The sequence below is a fragment of the Lissotriton vulgaris genome, chromosome 9, assembly GCF_964263255.1.
Source record: "Lissotriton vulgaris chromosome 9, aLisVul1.2, whole genome shotgun sequence".
Taxonomy (NCBI): Eukaryota; Metazoa; Chordata; class Amphibia; order Caudata; family Salamandridae; genus Lissotriton; species Lissotriton vulgaris.
The window spans coordinates 256,616,509-256,636,180 of NC_141697.1; the positions used below are offsets into that span (position 1 = coordinate 256,616,509).

A 19,672-nucleotide genomic window follows, 5' to 3' on the forward strand; every position below is an offset into this window, starting at 1 on the left:
GGTGCGCTTTATACACGGAAGGTTTTCAGTTGCCTCTGGAAAAGTGACTCCGACGGTTCAGCATGTAGGAAGAGAGGGAGTGTGTTCCAGTGCTTAGCGGCCAGATATCTGAAGGAACAGGCTCCCATTCTTGCTCTTTCAACTTTGGGGACCTTCACCAAGTAGGTCCAAGTTGATCTCAGATGACGAATAGGAGTGTAGGGGGTGAGTAGATTGTGTAAGTAGCTTGAGCCTTTCCCTTGCAGAATGTGGTGGCTAATACACAAGGTTTTGATGAGTATTCTCTCCTTAAGTGGAAGCCAAAGAAGGGAGATAGTAATAATACAAGCAATACAAGCATAATACAAGCAAACGGGAGATGTGTGACTCGAAAACCCACTTTGGAGCAAATGTAGTGGGCTGTACATTACTCGTACTCATTCAGACCCTATCAATCTACACTAACTCACTTCCAGGTCGCTAAACCGAACCTCTGCTCTAATCCATATTCAACATTATTTCCAATTGTATTTTGTTCTTTAACTATGCTTTGAATTTCATCTACAAAGTGTTAAATCCAACGACCGAATATTGCCCCCTCAGCATCTTAATCACATTTTTCACTCCGTTTTATTCACTTAGGGTCACATGCATGAACACATTTTCCCATAGAAACCTAATGGGCAAACCCTTTGAAACATCTGGCCCCATGGGCCTCATCCCACCCATTCTATTGCATTTAATTACCTGGTGTGCTATCGAGCGCTGAAATAAAACACAGAACTCGTGCTCCAAGTCCAGTGGGTGCGCTCCCACGTCTTGCTTCTACGTCAAAGCCAGTGGGTCAAGTCGCAAATTTGCTGAAGGGCGGGTGGAGCAAGTCCAGAGTGTTTGGTTTTAAATCCAAGGCCAAGGGCCAGCCACATATGGGACCTTTAGGTCCAGCCACACACAGGTCACTTCTCCAGGACCAGAAGGTTCCATAAACACATGGACGACTATGAGACAAAGTTGTGAGCTTTTGGATACATTGTGACTTTTTCCCACCGATCATGATGTGAACAGTTTCCAACCTTTATCCGGAGGCCTCTGTGACACTGGTTCTTGGGCCCCTGAAGCCCTTACTCGTTTGTATCCAGCGTGGGCACTGTACTTTATTACTAGTGTCCCTCCAACGCCGATGCTAGTGCACTAGAATTATTATGGGCACTCGCCTCTCCAGAGGTGGCAAAGTCGAGCAATCAAGGCTTTCTCGAATCGGTGGTGGGGGGTGGAATCTCAGATGTAATAGTCAAACTCTATTTCCAGTCAGTAGAAGACTGAGATTTCACCTTAAAATGTAAAAATAGTAGTTAACACCGATGAACAGAGAATCTATAAGTATCATTTTCTGGGGCAAGATACAAATGACACATTTATGTATTTAAGTGCTAGATTTTCACTAACATTGCACCTATTGTAGTGGTTTCTGGGAAACAGCCGTTACAACGCAACTTTTACAACGCACTACCATTACAACGCTACTTTTACAACGCAGGATCCATTACATCGCATGACATTACATAGCAGATGCTATTACAACGCATGCCATTACAACGTAAGTATAGGTAAGTATATAATTTTATTTTATATTTTATTTAACATTATTTAATTTATTTAATTAATATTAAAAATAAATATATTAATTTAAGTAATTTTAAAAAATAAGTATGAGTATAGGAGTATATGTTTTGGGGTACTGAGGTTTATGTTTTGGGGTGTTTGGGTATTTTTAGGGTTGAGGGCTAGGTTTGGGTTATGGGGTACAGGGGTATTTTTAGGGTTCAGGGCTAGGTTTGGGTTATGGGGTACAGGGGTATTTTTAGGGTTCAGGGCTAGGTTTGGGTAATGGGGTACAGGGGTAATGGGGTACAGGGGTATGTTTAGGGTTCAGGGCTAGGTTTGGGTTATGGGGTACAAGGGTATTTTAAGGGTTCAGTTTTTTAAAAAACGACTTTAAATAAATTAATTACAATTTTTTAAAAAAAGATATACGTACCTATACTTACGTTGTAATGGCATGAGTTGTAATAGCATCTGCTATGTAATGACATGCGTTGTAAAGGATCCTGCGTTGTAAAAATCGCATTGTAATGGTATGCGATGTAAAAGTATGCGATGTAACGTCATACATCCGTGGTTTCTAATAGAGCAGGGTTCCCCACTCAGTAAATACAGTAGAGTCAATTGGACAGAGGTGTCAGACAAAGGGCTACAACATAGCAAGCTTGCTGTGATATGCTCAGATCTTTGTTTCGAAGGTCTCTAATGCTGGACAGTTCAGTGGGTTGAAGCACCAGCTGCTAATTTTCCACTCAAAATATGGTCCTCCCGCAAACTGTAACTGGTAATTTTAGTGTGCCAAAAATCTTGTTGTCCAGTTCCAGGTGGCATCAGGGGCGTCAGTAGTTTAGGTACAGTTGGGACACAGTTAATTGAGCCCATGTGGGTACCCAGCTGGTCGTACAGACTAACTGTTCGTTCTGTCTTTAAATCAGGAACTCCGATTGGTGAACTGATGAGGAGTGAGAAGGTTCCACTTCCCAGAACAACAAAGCCAATGGGTGGATGAAACTTTCATAATGAATAATGAGAAAGGGTGCAGATTTAGTCGTGAGCCAGTATGCACTGGGGCGTCCACCAGGGACACCAAACCTAGGAACTTGTATCTCACATAAGTCTGCCTGAAATTAAGAGGCACCAGGAGGGACAGCCACTGAACAATCTGCCTTAACCAGGCCCAATTGGGAACTGGACCTTATTGTACTGCTCTAAGCGTGTGTAAAACTACAACACCTTTGGGGCACCATTAGGACACCGAACAGGCCAGGAGTAGTGCAGACTACACATGAAGCAGGAGAACTGCACAGCCTTTTGTATTTATCCAGACAGCTGGCTATATGGATCCAGTGACTCCCGGGTGACGATCTATAGAGACGTCATCCTTGTGGATTCGTCAGTCAGCTGGACATTGTGTACGTTTTCCAGGGAGGTAGGGATCAGCTCCATTGCTTGCAGGGCAGTCCATTGCCCCTGTTACAGTCTGATCACAGGAGCAAAATGCCTCATGAATCCATGCTAGGCCGCTGCCGAAGGAAAAATTGCAACCATCAAAGGCTCTGTGCCAGGTTAGCATCTTCCGTGATGCAAGGGTTCTCTGTAGAAACCAACCAATGTAAAAGGGCTTGACTCACGGGGCAGTATATATCCACGTTTTGGAGGGACAAACCAGAAGCCTAGATGAACCAAAGGTCTGCCTTGTTCAAAATTTAAAAAAACTTGCTCTCATCAGAAGAAAAGGAATCATCTACCTTTTTTGACCTCTGATGATAGCCAAAGGTCAGAGCGGTGAGGGTTACTAGATGGTAGCCAGCAAGCAATTCAGGAAGAGGCAGGCGAGGGAGGGGGATGAATTTCATTGAGATTGAGAACCTACTTTTACTTGAGAAAATCGAAGAAATGGAGAAACCTCCCACATTTCAACAGGAAACTCGAGTTTCAAGGAGACAGCCTTGTGCAAAACGGGGACATCCCGGCGCGTATGACTAATACAGACCAAGGAGAGACGGAGGGAAACCCACTATCTGGTGTAGCCATGCACATGGTGTCCCTAGGGATTTCGATCTTGAAAACAGTAATGCAAATTGCTGCAAACAATGGAGCAGTTATGGGAGGCTGGATGGACATGTAGCAGGTGGAGTCTTAAGTGAGTCCGCCCACAGTGGTGCAGGCGTAAAGTCTTGCACACCTGGACAAGAATTAGGTTTCCACTGGCACCACTCATCTCACTGCCTTGAGGTGGCAGTAGCCAAGCTGACTTGGCTTGGGGTCTCTTTGGGGGTACCGCCTTTCAACAGAGGTAAAATGGTAGCTCGCCAATGGCCTTGTAAGTAGGTGAGTCCGGTGCTATTTAAACATGGAATTGATCAGAACAGAATGAAAAAATAAGGCATCACAGCCTTAATAAGCCATTCAAAGGCAGTGATCCCGCCAGCAGCCACACACATGTTGGCCACAGGTACATCCAGTACTGGTTTCAGGGGCAAGTACCCCTCACTTTCTTGCTACACATGATATCCGCTTGATGGGAGAAATGCATATTTTTTGAGGTACAATATGGACTCTTCAAGGTCAGGGAGATATCTACCATCTGCTACACTAAACCACAGGTGGGACCTCAGCAGATAGATCTTGTTCCAACATGAAGAATGCTCTACTGAAATGTTTAATCCTGAAACCCTTCCGCTGTTACATTTGTATTTCTTCACTGAAGTAGGTGGCGTTTTTAAGATTGCAATTAAATCATTTAGAAACTGACGGAGCTTTACCTACAATTAGTGCTGTATAGGTTATTCTATGCAATTGGTGGAACTGCACTATTTCACTTGGAGGCAAAAGATAAATCAGTAGTCAGGCCAATATGTGAGTGAACCATACACGGATCTCTTTCCCTTTTCGCCTCTGAAGTGCTGCAGCTCCTACAATGATATCTTTCAGTTCCAGACTGCAGCAAGGCAGATCAGGAAACGCTAATCTATGTTAGGGAGCAGTAGAACATAGCTAACATTTCTATCCATTGGAGGCATTAGGGCAGAAGTCATAAGCATGGTTAGGAAAAGCTATTCAAACCTGCTCCGTTAGTTTATTTGAACTACATTCCCAACAGGAAAACCGACATTCTAAATTCCAGTGGAGGTGCTGCAACTTTTAACACCTCATGTTAATCCGCAGTGCTTACGGTGTGCTGAAAGATGGAACGCCATAAGTCCCCTTGATGAGGGTGGGTATGGTCACAGGCTACGAGGTGAGAAGCCTTTTTACTTTTACCACTATTGAAAAGGCTGCTTACAGGCCACTCACAGGAATGTCTGATTAATTCCCCTAACTAGGGTTCAGTCCATAGTAGAAGTGACACCCTGACTATACATTGTTCTAGCATCCACCCTGTGACAGTGTTTGGGTGGTTGAAATGATAATGGACATTGGTACCTTGTAAAATCCGGTTCCCCAGATGCACTTACCTTGGTTGACTGGAGGAAGAATTCAAATTTCAAAGTAAAATAAACACTGGACCAGAAACTTCGTACTTCACGTGATGTTCACTGGACCAGTGTTCATCCGTGCTATGGGGCATTTACCAGTCCCACCGAGGGTGCCTCTCTTTCTTGAGGGCTGGGAACAAGCCATGGATTCTGGAAAAATACTTGCAATCACAACCTGACAAGAAGGAGAAGGTTAGTTCTCCAACAAGGAGAGGAGCAGGTCCTTGGTTGAAAGGAAGGCTGCAGAAGGCCTTGCTGAAATCAGTTATGAGTGAAATCGCCTCCATGTAATCCGTGTCTTAACAGGAGGTTGTACCTCGTTTAGTCGAGATGTATACTTCCCAACAGCTTTACTGCCCGGAACTTTTAAGGGCTAGAATTACCACTCAATAACCAAAAACGACCATGCAACCTAAGAGGAGAGTTGCTAAGACACTTTCTGATGGACACAGTCAGTCCTGTGCAATTCCGTCTAGAAATTGTGCACATGGTAAATACAGATGTTGTTGTACTTACCAGATGCACAAATTATAGACTATTCCGAGTGTCAGATCTGAGATTTCGGGATAAAGCAGTAGTATCACATGCATCCCCTGTTTCGAAGTGAACAAACTATGAATGTGCAGTGGTGGTCGGTATGATTTGTCCTAGTATTTATATAGTGAAAATCGAGCAGGCAAAGACTTGCAGGCAGCAATTACAGTACAACTCAGAATCATGGGTCAGGTGCCAACAGGAGTTTGCAGCCAAACTGGGGTTCAGAATGAGACCCCGAATATGCTGCGATGCCGGTCTTTGAGCTCCTTCCACGGTCTTCATCGCATTAAAGTTGTTGAGATTTGCAACCACAAACCAAAATGTTTATATCAGACATATGATATCCAACTGGACACTATCTCCCCGTCTCGCACATCCCTTCAAAGACTAAGCATTTCAAGGGTTATTTACTATTTCATAATCTTTCAGTTTCTAACCCCTGCCTTCTAGAGTAAGCGCTACTCCCCGGAGAACCAAGGGCCAAAACAGAGAACTTTTACTATCCAATTACAGCCTTGGGACACCAGTGGTAAACCACAGTTCCCTCTCTGACGAAGGACGTAAACTAGTGACTGCTAAGGAGTATTTTCCTTACGCACCACGGGACAGCAGGACTCATCAGAATATCTCTATGAAGGCCTTTGGTCCACAGCACATCACTGGATCGCTCTAATTGTGCCAGAAGGCAGCCTGAAAAAACAATTACATCTCTTTGCGTGCCAAGGGCCAATCACGAGTTTACTGTGCAATATAGTATGCTAAAAATGTAATACAATTGTGCTACACTGGCATGACTAAGAGTTGCAAGTGCTGCACAGGCGTTATAGGCAAATGGGTGTTGCAACAGTTTTCCATAAAAATGTACAAGTTTATGGTGGTGTTATAAGCAGACCAGTGCTGTGCTGCGCTTGCTGACAGCTCCACAGAAGGAGGATCATGTACCCATCCTGAAGCTTTGCAAGGTCAGCAGTGCTGAAGGTCAATGCTTCATAGAATAAGGTCTCAGCAGTGTATGGGGAAGTGCGTCTTACTGTTCTCAAGGCTCTGGTCACGTTGTATCTCATCCGGTCTACTTCTGCTTTCAGGGTCTCCCTGCGTCACCCACTAACAATCCACAGCCTGCAATCGTTGATCACGTGTTTGGTCATCAGCTGCTCGCGTTTGGGGCTTCAAGGTGATTAAACATCCTACTAGGGAATCGCTCCTTTGTATCATCCGCCATCAGTCCATTTTGCTTTGTGCTTCCAATTCAAAACAATTTGGAAGCACAATTCAGCTCATTTTTTTCCCGTTTTGAGTATTTTTCAGTTCTATCCAGTGGTAGATTGCATATTGTGATTTGCAATCTAAGTGGCCATTCGTATGGGATTGCAAAGTTTTTGGTAGCATAAAGATGAGTTTCCCATTACCCCTTTAAGCTTTTTTTTTTTTAATAGCAGATTTAAATGATGCAATTGTGAGTTTACCTTATTTGGGAGCGAGAGAGATGTGTCTGGTGCTTCGACTTTTGTGGCTACCGGAGGGTTGGTTGTCTCATTCTGGTGAGTTTGTAGGCATTTCAACTACAAAGATGTGTTGATGCCTTTCTGGAGGTCTGTCAATGTGTAGCGGGTGTCATCCTAGATCAACTCGTCAGGTGCTGTTATGGACATTCCACGATTGTTTTACAGGACATCCGACGCCCGCTTCTCATTGGGTTCATGGCCAACTTGGTGCACCTTCTGATGTAGATAGTGGTCTTGTGGTGCTACCAAAGAAAAGTGTTTCACAACTACAGTCAGTAGCGGTCTTCAGTTTCTAGGGGATGAATTTTCCTAAGAAGCTGAATGTAATTCTCAAGAAGGCTTGCTTGGTTGTGCGTAAAATAATTTACCTTGAATTGATCTTGGCAGGGTTTTACTTTGTGCCTTTACCAAAACAATCACAACTGTGGTTTTGTTTTCAGCCACCAAATAGTGCAGTACTTTTACAGCATACTACAGTGCAATGGTAGGCACCTTCTGTTGGCGACAGTCATGCCACATACACTGCAGAGGACTGATAGTTCTTACGTGTGCCTTCTACTGGGAATACAAGAAATGTTCTATAGGAGTTGCAAAGTCATTCGTAATGTTGTTGACTAGAGTTAGGCTGAGACTTCATTTTCTTTGAGGGAACAATCCTAAAATAATCATTCAATTATCATCCTGTTCTACTTCCAAATAATATACTACAAGGAGTCCTGTGTGCAGCAGTTTGTAATAATGCGTACAGGTTTATCTGTAGTAGTTATTCCTGAAAGTGTTAGTTTCTGTGCAGATTATCTTGGTCATTGACGTTTGTTTGGATTCAAGACAGTTCTAAACACCTTTAACATGTTTGGATTTAAAACCTATGGAATCCAGACAGTATTATTTTCGGTCTAGCCTTTGAGACTGCTTTAGCTATCTCATCAAGCTACTGGTTTATAAAAATAAAATAAAAAAAACACATACATAATGCACACAGAGGGGCATTTTTGTCAGCAGTCTACAGCCACTGGTCTGTTAAATTGTCATTCACATTTTGCTTCTACCTTCCACAGCGTACACTTAACCATTGGCTACCTATACTTTGAGTGACGGTGTAAACCCTGTACGCATTGTTCACATCCACTTAAAGTAGTTCAGGTCTCTTTAATTAAAAATCTGGGTATAAGTGTTTAATTTAATACCTTTAAAATACTGGCAATTCTTTTGCCTGCACTTCTAGTGCCAACTTAGTACTGTTGCTGTTATAAAGGGTGATTATTCCACATTAGAGCTGCCTGCAATTTGCCTACTTGGTTAGGTGGTGATTTATTCTAGTCCCCTTCAGAAATAGTAAAAAAAAATTTAAATGCATGGCACACCGGAAAGACTTATTTTCAAAAATAGCACTAGTAAAGAGGCTACATCGTCGGTAAATGTTTTTTAATTTAAATTTCATTGCAAGGCTATACAGCCACATTTAGGTTATTGCACGTTTTCTTTTATTTTGTGATATATACGTGCAATGAAAAAAAAACTAGTTAACCATCTTAAAAACTTGCAAAGTCAAGCCCTTCTGGCTTTGCCAATGCTTGTTTGGTATACAATACGTGATGCCCCTCCCATCATGCTTTGTGGAATTGACCTTTGTGGAGTTAAAGACTGAATAATACACCATCTTGAGCTAAGTGCAAGTGTGCTGCACTTGACCATTTCCCTACGAATTGTGTCTGCTGTACGGCATCAAGAAGGAGACGGTCAGAAGAAGTGAAACTTAAGCAGGAACCACGCCGTTTTGTACTTTCCTTTGGAAACAAGAGAGCGCCTGTCCCCCACCTGTTTTAAAAACACACTTAAAATCCATCTGCCCAGAGAAGAAACAGAAAGGGATAATTGTTTGTGATACCAGAGAGAGGCGAGGCTGGTTCCCCATCCACCAGGAGGAACTTCTCTTCTGCAGCACTTGTTTATTATAGAAACAAATCTTGTGAATGGGTGCATCAGAAAACCACCAGGTCCACTCCGCCTGGCCTGTCCCTCGCCATATGCAGACATTTGATGTTCTGCGGTATCACACGCAATACATCCGCCACTCCAGTTTTCCAAAGACAGGTCTTTGACCCGAGGCTCCGTTTGAAGGCTATTCTAGTCACCACCCTTTCTAATATGAAAAAGGTACTTTCTGCTCCAAGACACACACAAGTAATAATGTAGAATCACGAGGTTGTAACTTGGCTTTTGTAGGGCACAGGTCTAATGGGATTTATGGGGAGTCACATGATTGTAACATGGCGTTATAGTGCACAGGTCCCATGGATTTATGAGGAGTAACATGGTTCTAATATGGCCATGGGATTTGTGTGCACGTATGTGTGATAACCATACTCAGTTGAAATTGTAGGGGCACATCATCAAATTTGGCAGGGGGCTGTTTCGTTGTTGACAAGTACAATGGAATTCTTGGTGGGCAGAGGATGAAACCTTTCACCAGCGAGGCAGTGGCATAACGGGGAGATAATCCAAAATTCTACTAAGAAACGCCCCTTATCAAGGACCAAAATCTGGCAGCCAATGTGGAAATCAACTTCCCAGTGGACGTGTACCCCCTGCGTATAACTAAAAACGAGCTCCCTCCATCAAGGACTACTTCTGCTAGGGATCTCGGTCTTCGACCCCACCACAGATCTCTATGTAACACATGCTGCCACAGGCTACCAACCTCATTGTCCACCAGAGATATCTACACACACACCCCATTTTTCACTTATTCTTATAATTCTTTTGCCGACTCGAAGAATGGTCTATTTACTGGACCCCCTAAAGAGACTTGAATAATCCCCGTTTCCCAACTGCCGTACATTCTTGAACGGTTCAATCCGAAACCCCAGATTTCTAGTTTTGTCTCCAAGGGGTCCGCATACGAGGTCCAAGGTAGAGGGGCTTTTAGTACATACGCCTCCTCACCTGCCGATGCGCTCTTATTAGCTCAGGGATTCCCCGTCCAGCTTCGTCCTTTTGTACATGTTCCAATATCAACTCCCTTTCATTCAGGGTATAACAATCAAATATACCACAAAGAAAAGTGAACATAATGAATGTCTTGATAAAGATGGAATAACCAGATACCTATCAAAACGAGTTGACGCATTTCTATACATTATCCAGAGGACAAGTTGGACCTGTAGATACAAAATAGAGTATATGTAGCCAGGCTAACCCTGTTAAATTTATACCAAGGGAATTGTTGAGTTAAAAGACAAAGCATACTGTCTATCATTGTTCGTCCTCTCTATTTTTTTAGGGTTCTCTGTGGTGAAAGTGTCATAAGAGGTTATCTTTTGTCCTGATTTGATGAATTGTATGGTTTTTAATTATGCTGAAATGATGCATTGTGTTTTATTATAGCTGTTTTTATAATATTTGTGTTTTAATAATATTCACATGTACTTAAGAAATAAATTGACTTGTTTGCATTGCATGTTATAGTAGTATCATTGTTTGAGTGTTTCAGGGACTCCGAGTGAGATCTTTTTTAAGTTTATCTATGTGTTTTATATGAATTAAGAATTCCACTATTGATAGGGGGTTCTTGTTGAGTGAATCAAGGAATATTTTGTTTTTTATTACCAAGAACTTACACATAAGTAAAAGATATATCCATTTACAATGCCAATAGCTCTAACTCAAACTAATGCAAGACCTATTGCATTTCCAGTGCTTGTTTTTCTAGCTTACAACAACATTTAAATGACTCTAAATGAACTGTGCAGATATTTTAGAATATATCGGAAACAGTAAAGCACAAATGAAGCACATTTTCTGTTAATTCTGAAGTGTGGTGAAAAATATTTTACTGCAATCAAAACAAATCAATACACTAGGTGGGGACATTTCCACATATTAACGTTTGTGCGCTGTATGCTTTTATCAGTAAAATTGCATGTCTGTGCAAATGTAATGGTCATTTCAATTGATTGTGGCCAGTAATAGCAGTGCGCTACCACACCATGCATACCTACATCTCCCACTACACACTGCGCCACTCCACTCTACACCACTCTATGCCAATGAATTCCGCCCACACTACTCTGTGTGCCACTGCACTCCTAGCCACTCCATGCAACTTTACTCTGTACCACTCCACACCTGTGCACTCTACTATGCACCACTCAACTCTGAAACAATCTACTCTACTCCACTGCACTCTGTGCCACTCCACTACATCACTGCACTCTACACCAATTTACTCATGACAAAATGCACTCTTCGCCAATATATTCTGCACGACTACACTACTATACTCTTCTCTGCAACACTTTACACCACTGCACACTAGGTCACTGGACTCGGAGCCACTCTATTCTACTCTTCGCGACTCCACTCTGCACCATTCTATGCCACGCTACGCTACTACACTCTACCCTGCACAACTCCACAGCACCACTCCACTCAACTCTCAAAACTGAACTCTACGCCACTCTTTTCTGCAGCACTGCACTATGCCCTACACTCTACGCCAATGTACTGTATGCCACTACACTCTTCATTGCTCCACACTACGCCAATCCACTCTACACACTACACTCTACTTTTAAAGAATCTACTCAACGTCACTCAATTTCACTCTATTCCACTTCACTCTTAGCCACTGTAATCTACCCTGTGCCACTCCATTCTGTGCTGTTGCACTTTACTCAAAACAAATATATTCTATGCCAATCTACTCTGCATCACTGCCCTATATGCGACTATACTCTGCAACACTTTACACTATGTCACTGCATACTATGCCACTCTACTCCACTCTGTGCAACTGGACTCTACACCATTCTAAGCCACTGTGCTCCATGTCACTAGTCTATGCCACTGCACTCTACCCTGCACCACTCCATGCCACTGCACTCTGAAACAATCTACACTACGCCACTATACTCTACTCTGCAACACTACGCCACTGCACTCTATTCTACTCTGCACCTTTATACTCTATTCCACTGCTCTCTGCACCACTCTACTCCTCTGCATGCTACCTTGCACCACTTCCCTCTATCCTGAACACTCACCGCCACTTCACTCTACTCAGAAATAAATCTATTGTTCGCCACTGCACTCTAAGCCAATGCACTCTACACCAATCTACTCTGCACCCCTGTACTCCACACCACTTCACTCTAGGCCACTCTTCTCCATTACACTCTACTCCACTATGCCACTCCATTCTACAATTCTGTACTCCAATCTACAAAACCCCCTCTATGCCAATCCATACCACTTTACTCCACTCTATTCTACAACACACTGCTCCACTGTATGCCATTCCACTCTCCTACAGTACTACAATCAATGCCACTACTCGACGATAATCTACTACGCTCTACAACACTCAACGCAACACCCTATACACCACTCCATGACACTATACCACTCAATTCTACTCCATTCTACTCTACTCTACTCCCTCCATGACCCACAGCAACACTCCACGACTCTCCACACCACTTTCCTAGACTCAGCCATGCTGAACAGCAGCCACGCTGGTATACAACATGGCTGAAACATATTGGCAAAACCTATAGCTTTTATAGGCGAGACCTATTGAATGTGCCAATGCTTGCTTTGTATTGTCACTCTTCCATACTGTTTTTTTTTAAAGATTAAACTCATTCCTCTGGTGTTGGTGAAACTCGATGTGAATATGGATTCTGCAGTTCGCTTGTCTTTTTTTTATTTTTTTTAATGGAGCGGTGCTCGCCCCACATTTGGGCTCCTTGCCTCTGGTCCTCGCCATTTCCCACCTGCAACTGCTGCATGGATTCTTGTTGCAGTACAGGAGGCTAAATGTCCAGCGCATCAGAGTACGTAGCATGGACTCTCAATATTGATACTCAAGAGATAACTTGCGGGAAGGCTCTAAAGCCAAGATACTGAGAGCTAAAACAAGAGAAATTCAACTCCCAAAAATCGACACTTACAACACTCTGCTTTCAGCTATTGCAAGTGAGCTACTGACCACATCAGGCGCTTAGGCACAAGAGAACTTGCTAGGGCTGCGAGGTCCAAGGCACAGGAGGAGAGATCTCCTTGGCAAAGGAAAGGGACTACATATTTTTACCCTATAGTTTCACGAGCACAGAAGGCAGTCGGTCTTTAAGGTGTACCCAAGCAGATGACTGGAGTCTCTTGGCCAGGAGTAGTTCTTCCACCATTTAACCTGGATAGAGTGTACTGTAGGGGCAAGTATACACCTGCATGGCTTTAGGAAACTGTGATGAGGAGTAAAGATCAGATTTTTCACCCTTTGTTAGTCTGAATCCGCAACAGCCTCCACTAAATATGCAGGGCTGCCCCACTGACCTGCTAGCAACAGATTCTTTTGGTGGAGAAGGCAGGATCCCAAAGCAAACACTAGGGGTGCCAGACCCAATATGTGTTACTTTATGTGCAGGGTAGGCAAAGGAGAATGGGACAAAATCCTTAACAATAGATCCAACCTGATATCTGCCTAGGATCTGCTAGTGAGGCGGTGTCATAAGAGGTTCCACTTTTGGACACTCTTGGTAGGCTACATAATACCAAGTCTGATCCGCCTACATCCCACGAATAGGGCTGCTCCCGCTAATAATCACATTCTTGGCAGGCTTTCGCTAGATCACATCAGCAAGGTGGCTGCATGCTATTCCACACCCAGAGGCCCAGTGTGGAGAGAGAATGCCAACCATGCAGAGGTTCTACTTCTGGCCCAGTTGTCATCGCTCATTGGTGTGAAGAGATCATTGATTGACCAATTACTGGCTGAGGCATCTAGTCCTTATCCCTCTCTGGTGGGCAAGATTTTCATGCGAATCCTTTCAGGCCTACACCGGAGAGTCTCACATGGGTGTCCGTTTAAATGAGTGTGTTTCAAACACGGAAATATAGTCTATTCGACAGCTGAGTGCCATCATGCCCAAAACTCCAAACACGCTCATGGATTTTGGCGTGAGGAAGGTACTGGGCAATAGGAGGTACTAATGACGGGCAAATAAGCCCTGCTTCCATATTCACGGATTGAATAAGTCTTAAGGATATAAGGAATATACATAATCCACTTTAAGGAGGAGGACTTTTAGCTCTACATTTATATACATACTGACTAATCAATGTCAATCCTGGAAACACTTATCATATTTGACACAAATGAGCCCTGAAAAAGTTCAAGTTGGATACTTTGAACGAAACATGTTGGCTGGATGTTTTTTGTGTATGCATAGAGTCCATATGAGGAATTAACTGTGAAAATGAAAGAAGAAAAAACAAAATAAAAAAGGAATATCTATAAAGACTGTTTAAATGTTCATTTGGATAAGAGGGCCTTCCCAGTGCACCATTCGATTTCAAGTATTATCATTCTGCCGAGCAGCAGTACCAAACAAAGGAGGGTACAGGAACTGTAGAAAACAGAACTTTTTGAATTGAAGAAACCAGATGTGAGGTGCAGAATGTATAGTCCGCCGTTGTGATCTTTAAGATTATGATTTTTAGGTCTCGCCTGGGCAGTGCGTTCGCGCTGCTCTAGGAGATGACCTTTTGAAATCGTTCTGCTCCTTTTCAAGCACACTCGTGCTTGTGCTGGCATCCACCTTGCGGGAGCGAGCAGCTGCACGCGTGGTAATTGAAAACATGACTCTCGCGCTGCTGCTCGCTCTTGTGGATGCCAGCAGAAGCATGAGTGCTTCGCCTGGCTTTTTAAAAAATTATTTTGTGCGCATGCGCACACCACTCCCAGGCTTGTTTGACATGGTTAGCATTTAGACATGCCAAAGCCATATTGTTTCTTTCTACCAGTGCTATAGCTCATAAAGATTTCAACACACCACATCCATTCTCTCGGACCCCCTTTGCACCTACCTATTAAAATGAAATGAGCTGCAGTTCTACATTTCACAGGTTTTTATGCAAGGTATGTTTTTGGCAGGATGCCTGTTTGCTGGTTCTGCATCAAGGCAGCCCACAAGCGCATCGACCATGGTGGAATTAATGAGATTCGAGGGGGAACCCGGTTTTAGTCGCAACTTATGCTAGATAGCCTTTGAATGAGTGACTTCCTAAATTCAGCCACCCTTGCTTTTCAGTTTTTTGTTTTTCACATAGACCGCTGCTATGGAGGACACTGGGACCGAGGACACTTTTTTTTTAGTTTTTTACAGCGGGAAGTTGGCCCGAGGGTATTGGAGGACTTTACGTGAGCACCAGTTACATCACACAAGGACACATTCACAGATTAAATGCTTTGCCCAAAATCAAAGTGTTGAGCTGGCGCCTAGACTCGAACCTGGTTCCCACATTCCAAAATGGGCTGCTCTGGATGTTACGCCACGTCCTCTCTCCTATATTGGTGCAAGCTTTTTTCTCTCTCCGTTTCATGGTACGTGTGCAAGACATTTCTCGTTGCACCGTGCACCCTTCTGGGCGGTTTAAACTTAGCTCCAAGTATTGTCTTTTGGCCTGTAATCAGAACCCTAAGAGGATTCTATCTCTGGCAAAACTACTGCAAAAAGAGCTGTCACTGTCAAATGGCTGGTCACGCGGAGTAGGTTATGCAGAGCAGGATGGCCAGGCTCGCTAACGTCATACTTAGAAGCTCTCCTTTCTTGATAAATTTGACAATTCTAGCCGGCAGTTTTTTAGGCTCAATATGATACTTTAGTTACGTGTTTACTGACCAGTTCAAACAGGAAATGACTTACGTTTTCGTGATGTAACTTTTTATTACCGAATTATCAGATACATGCCTGTCTTCCCAGTGGCAGTTGGCATGTATTCGAATAGAGTACGATCTCAGGCTCTACAACCCAAACGCAACACGCAGCAATACTCATGCACATAAACACGAAGGCACCTGACTCAAGCAGTCACCTATAGCATTGCAAATGCTTGTCTCACTTTAACACCCGCTCACAGAATTCCCGATATAAGGCGCTCTTCCTCCATTTCGATCCCTATGGTTTCAGAGTATGTTGGTTTGATAAATATCACACTCTTTTCCTGGTTCACTATGATCGGAGTTTAGCTGATACCTAGACAAGCACTGGCAAAGCAAGTCTTGTGTGCTTATTAGTGCACGTCAATATGTAGCAACAAGCCTGTTGGCTTGGCTACTGCTTGTTTGTCCAGCAGCATAGGTGTTCAATAATGTTCCTCTCCCACTTACCATGTACACGAGCCCCTTCTAACTGCCTCAGTACCCTCAATGTGAATCTGTGCTCCTGCTCACAAGCTCATCTACCTGTTCCCTCCCCTCCCCGAGTAAAGTACCTGAGCGCACTGCCCCTGTTCCCTCCTACCCAATTATAAGGGCCCAAAGGAGAGACCTATTGTTAAAAGCAAAACGACAATCATAAACATTACCAGCGCCATCTTGTCTTATGGAAGTTCCTACGTGCACATAAACTGCAGTCATTCTGACCAACCGCAGCCATTTTGTATTCCGTTGGTCACCTTTTGTTTCACCCTGCCCTTACTAGCATCCCTATGACCAACCTGGTATGTGAGCTGGGTGCTATAAACTATTGCCACAACAAACATCAACTTGCTGCCACTAACTTGTTTTTCCTCTCATTTCTGTTTACAGGCAAGCCCATGGACAACCTTACACAAACAGGTTGCAAATACCAAACAGACTCTTGCAAACATGGTTTATTGCCCTGCACACAGCAAGACTTGTTTTTGCCAACAATGGGACCTGTTTTTATCAACAGAACAGACTCTTAGATCTGGCTGGTCTCACATGTTTTAGACCCTGAAGCAAGGTCCAGCTGCAAGATTAGATTGTCTGTTTTGACCTGGGTGAGAGAAGAATTAATGTTGGGCTTGTGTAACCATGTTGATGGAACAATGTTGGGCTTGTGTGACAAACCTGCCCAGGGCGGAAACTCCAACCTTGTAACTAGGATAAATAAAACAAATGCATTATGTCAAGCCTGTATAAAAGGAAGAGCCAGAAAGAGTTGCCAGCAGAACACCTCCCTCAGACTTCCCGGTGTCTGCAGTTGACGTGGGCTCCTCTTAAGAGTAATAAACCTTTTTCTTGTCTTCCAGTTCCCAGCGCTAGCCTCATTATTTTGGTAAACGAACCCAAGGTGAATTAGAGGTGGGACCCTGCCACCGGGCAGCATTGGGGGTCTTAGAAGACTCGCTGCTTTTCACACTATTGGTTAAGCAAATGCTTGTTACACGAAGAAATGAACGCGAGCGGTTGTGGAAAGAACAAGAATTGGGTGAAGCAACATACAAGGCGTATTTACATGGGGCTGGGAAGTAACAGGCGGGAGGTGGAAAGCAACACGGGGTACGAGGGAAGAGCAATATGCAGTTAAAGGGAAGCAAGGTGGAGAGTGCCGGGAGAGAAGCAAATGGAGAAGGAGTTAGGCAAATGGAGACAGAAATGTGGAGGTGAAAGCAATAGAACTAGAGAGCAAAAGAACTAGAGAGCAAAAAGCCCACTGTAAAGTGGCTCGAAGCGCAAGTGAAAGCATGCGCAAGAGCAGCTTTAGGGCAACCCTTTCTAAAAAAATACATTTGAATGATGTTATGAAAAGAATAGTGCTGGGAGAAGTGGGAAAACACAGAGAATGAGAGCAGCACATGCACTCTCATGGAGTACTTTTAGAAAAAGAATACAAATTTACAAAAAGAACACACTTGTGGAAGGGTAAAAAGAACTAATCAGAGAGCTACGCTTCACAGGAGGGGCAAAGACTAGATGGACAAGCTGAAACGATTAAATAGAAAGCAAGAAAAGAAGATTGACATAAAAAAAATAAGGAGAGCAATGGGTAGAGTTGCTTTCTAAGTCAGCTATGGATTTGTCCCAGACTCCCCATTAAGTCTTTCGCAGACACCTGCACTGTCAGCAGGCCTCGACCTAAGAGTGGGTTAAGCCCATCCTTCCCCAAAAGAAGTCAGGAATTCCAGTGTTCTAGGATGTGGTGCAGACAGCGTTTTATGGATAGGAACCAGGGAGAAACAGAGTTCTAGATTGCGTACACCCCAGTGAGGCCCCGCCCAACGTGAAACAAGTTTTCGATGGAGTTTATTAACTCCTTCAGATACCCATTTGCCTCTAGCTTGGTACCCCGGGGTGAGCCTGCATCCATAAGTTAGGTGACCAGGAGTCCCGGGTTTGCCGGGATAGACCCAGGGTTTCACCAGCTGTCACTGTAGATTTTGATTAATTTAGCTCATGTTCCGGTTTGTTCAAAAAGAACTGACTTGAATCAGGGGGGGGCAGGTTTTTAGGTGCTTAAAGGTAGTGCGAGTTAGCTGCTGTTTTCTGATCACAGTGTAATTAACCATCAGGTAAGGTTTAAAAGTTGCTTCTAATGTGGTTCTTAAGTACCTTCTTGTCTAGGTTTCTAAGTTGATGCGCGCTGTCATTTAAGTCATTTTGTGACCCTCGACTGATGTAAAAGTGTAATCCTTCTATATTTGCTAAGTCTCCTGGTTTCTGGTTTCTATTTAAAATCTGGGCACCTTATCTATAAGGAGTCGTGGGAGGCAGTGTCGACTTCACAGGTTGAGCAGAGTTCAGAGTGCTTTGCAATCACGTACGCCACAGCCATACGTAGCTCATTGCCAAGGCTCAGACAAACTCACAGGCGAGCGGCTCGGAGGGCTATGAGGCTCGCTGCACTCTGGATCAACTCGGGGCTGTACGGAGGAAGCTGGCGGAGCACAAGCACTCGGGAGAGGGCAGGTGGGCGCCATGAATAAGCACCGAGCTAGAGGCAGCGCGTGCACAGGCGGGAGCCGGAGGCAGGCAAGAGAAACTCAAACAACTTACCACAGTCATAAAATTTCAGGGGCTCCGCTAGCGAGAGGGGCCATAAGGCGAGAAGGCACAGGCTGACTGCCAGGACAGACATCTTCAGCTCAGCAGAGGTGGAGGCACACTGCACGACGGCGGCGCTGGGGCTGCGGAAGTGGAGCACGGCAGAAGGAAGGGTCATGTGACAGACACGGCATGGCCTGATGGAGAGGGAGGGGCGGAGCGCAGTCACGTGACAGAGGGGACGGGGTGCCTCGGATGAGTCATCGCTGGGCACGATACGTAACACACCGAACAAAGGATGTCATTTTCTTTTACCGGAGGTTTAAATGCACCTAATGGGCTTCAGGTTAAGGAGCGGGTGTCTGGTGCTCCGGACTGGGGTCAGACCCCTGCCTCGGCTACGTACAAAGAGGAGCGGCCCACCCAGCACAGTCCCTAGACCGGGGAGGGCACAGAGCGTCACATGGCCGCGCCCTGCTGCCCCTCACGCGGGGGTTGAGTCAGTCCCAGTCACAGCATTTTTACTCGTTGTGCAATACACAGCGCCGCTGAGGAAAGTGGGGAGAAGTGACTGTGACCATCATGGCAGCAGAGTACACCTATACAGACTGAGAGGTTAGAACACAGCGCTGGGCGCCTCGCTCCACTTCTTGGAGCCTTGGGTAGAATATCTCACATCACTTATTAGAAGTATTTATTTATTGTATGCTGTTTTATATAGCGCGAACTTTACCCAAAGGGGTCAGAGCGTTTTACAAAAGAACCAGGTAAGTTAGCTA

General features: G+C 44.3%; 1 protein-coding gene across 1 annotated transcript in view; it reads right to left on the reverse strand.

The window, feature by feature from the left end:
* NPC2 (NPC intracellular cholesterol transporter 2) overlaps positions 1-19,356 on the reverse strand; it is a 48,182-nt gene extending 28,826 nt beyond the window's left edge. The window contains exon 1 of the mRNA XM_086937489.1: positions 18,906-19,356. Within this exon, the coding sequence (XP_086793615.1) occupies positions 18,906-19,071 (166 nt within the window). The 5' untranslated portion in view covers positions 19,072-19,356. The remainder of the gene's footprint in view (positions 1-18,905) is intronic.
* Between the last annotated feature and the right edge of the window lie 316 nt (positions 19,357-19,672).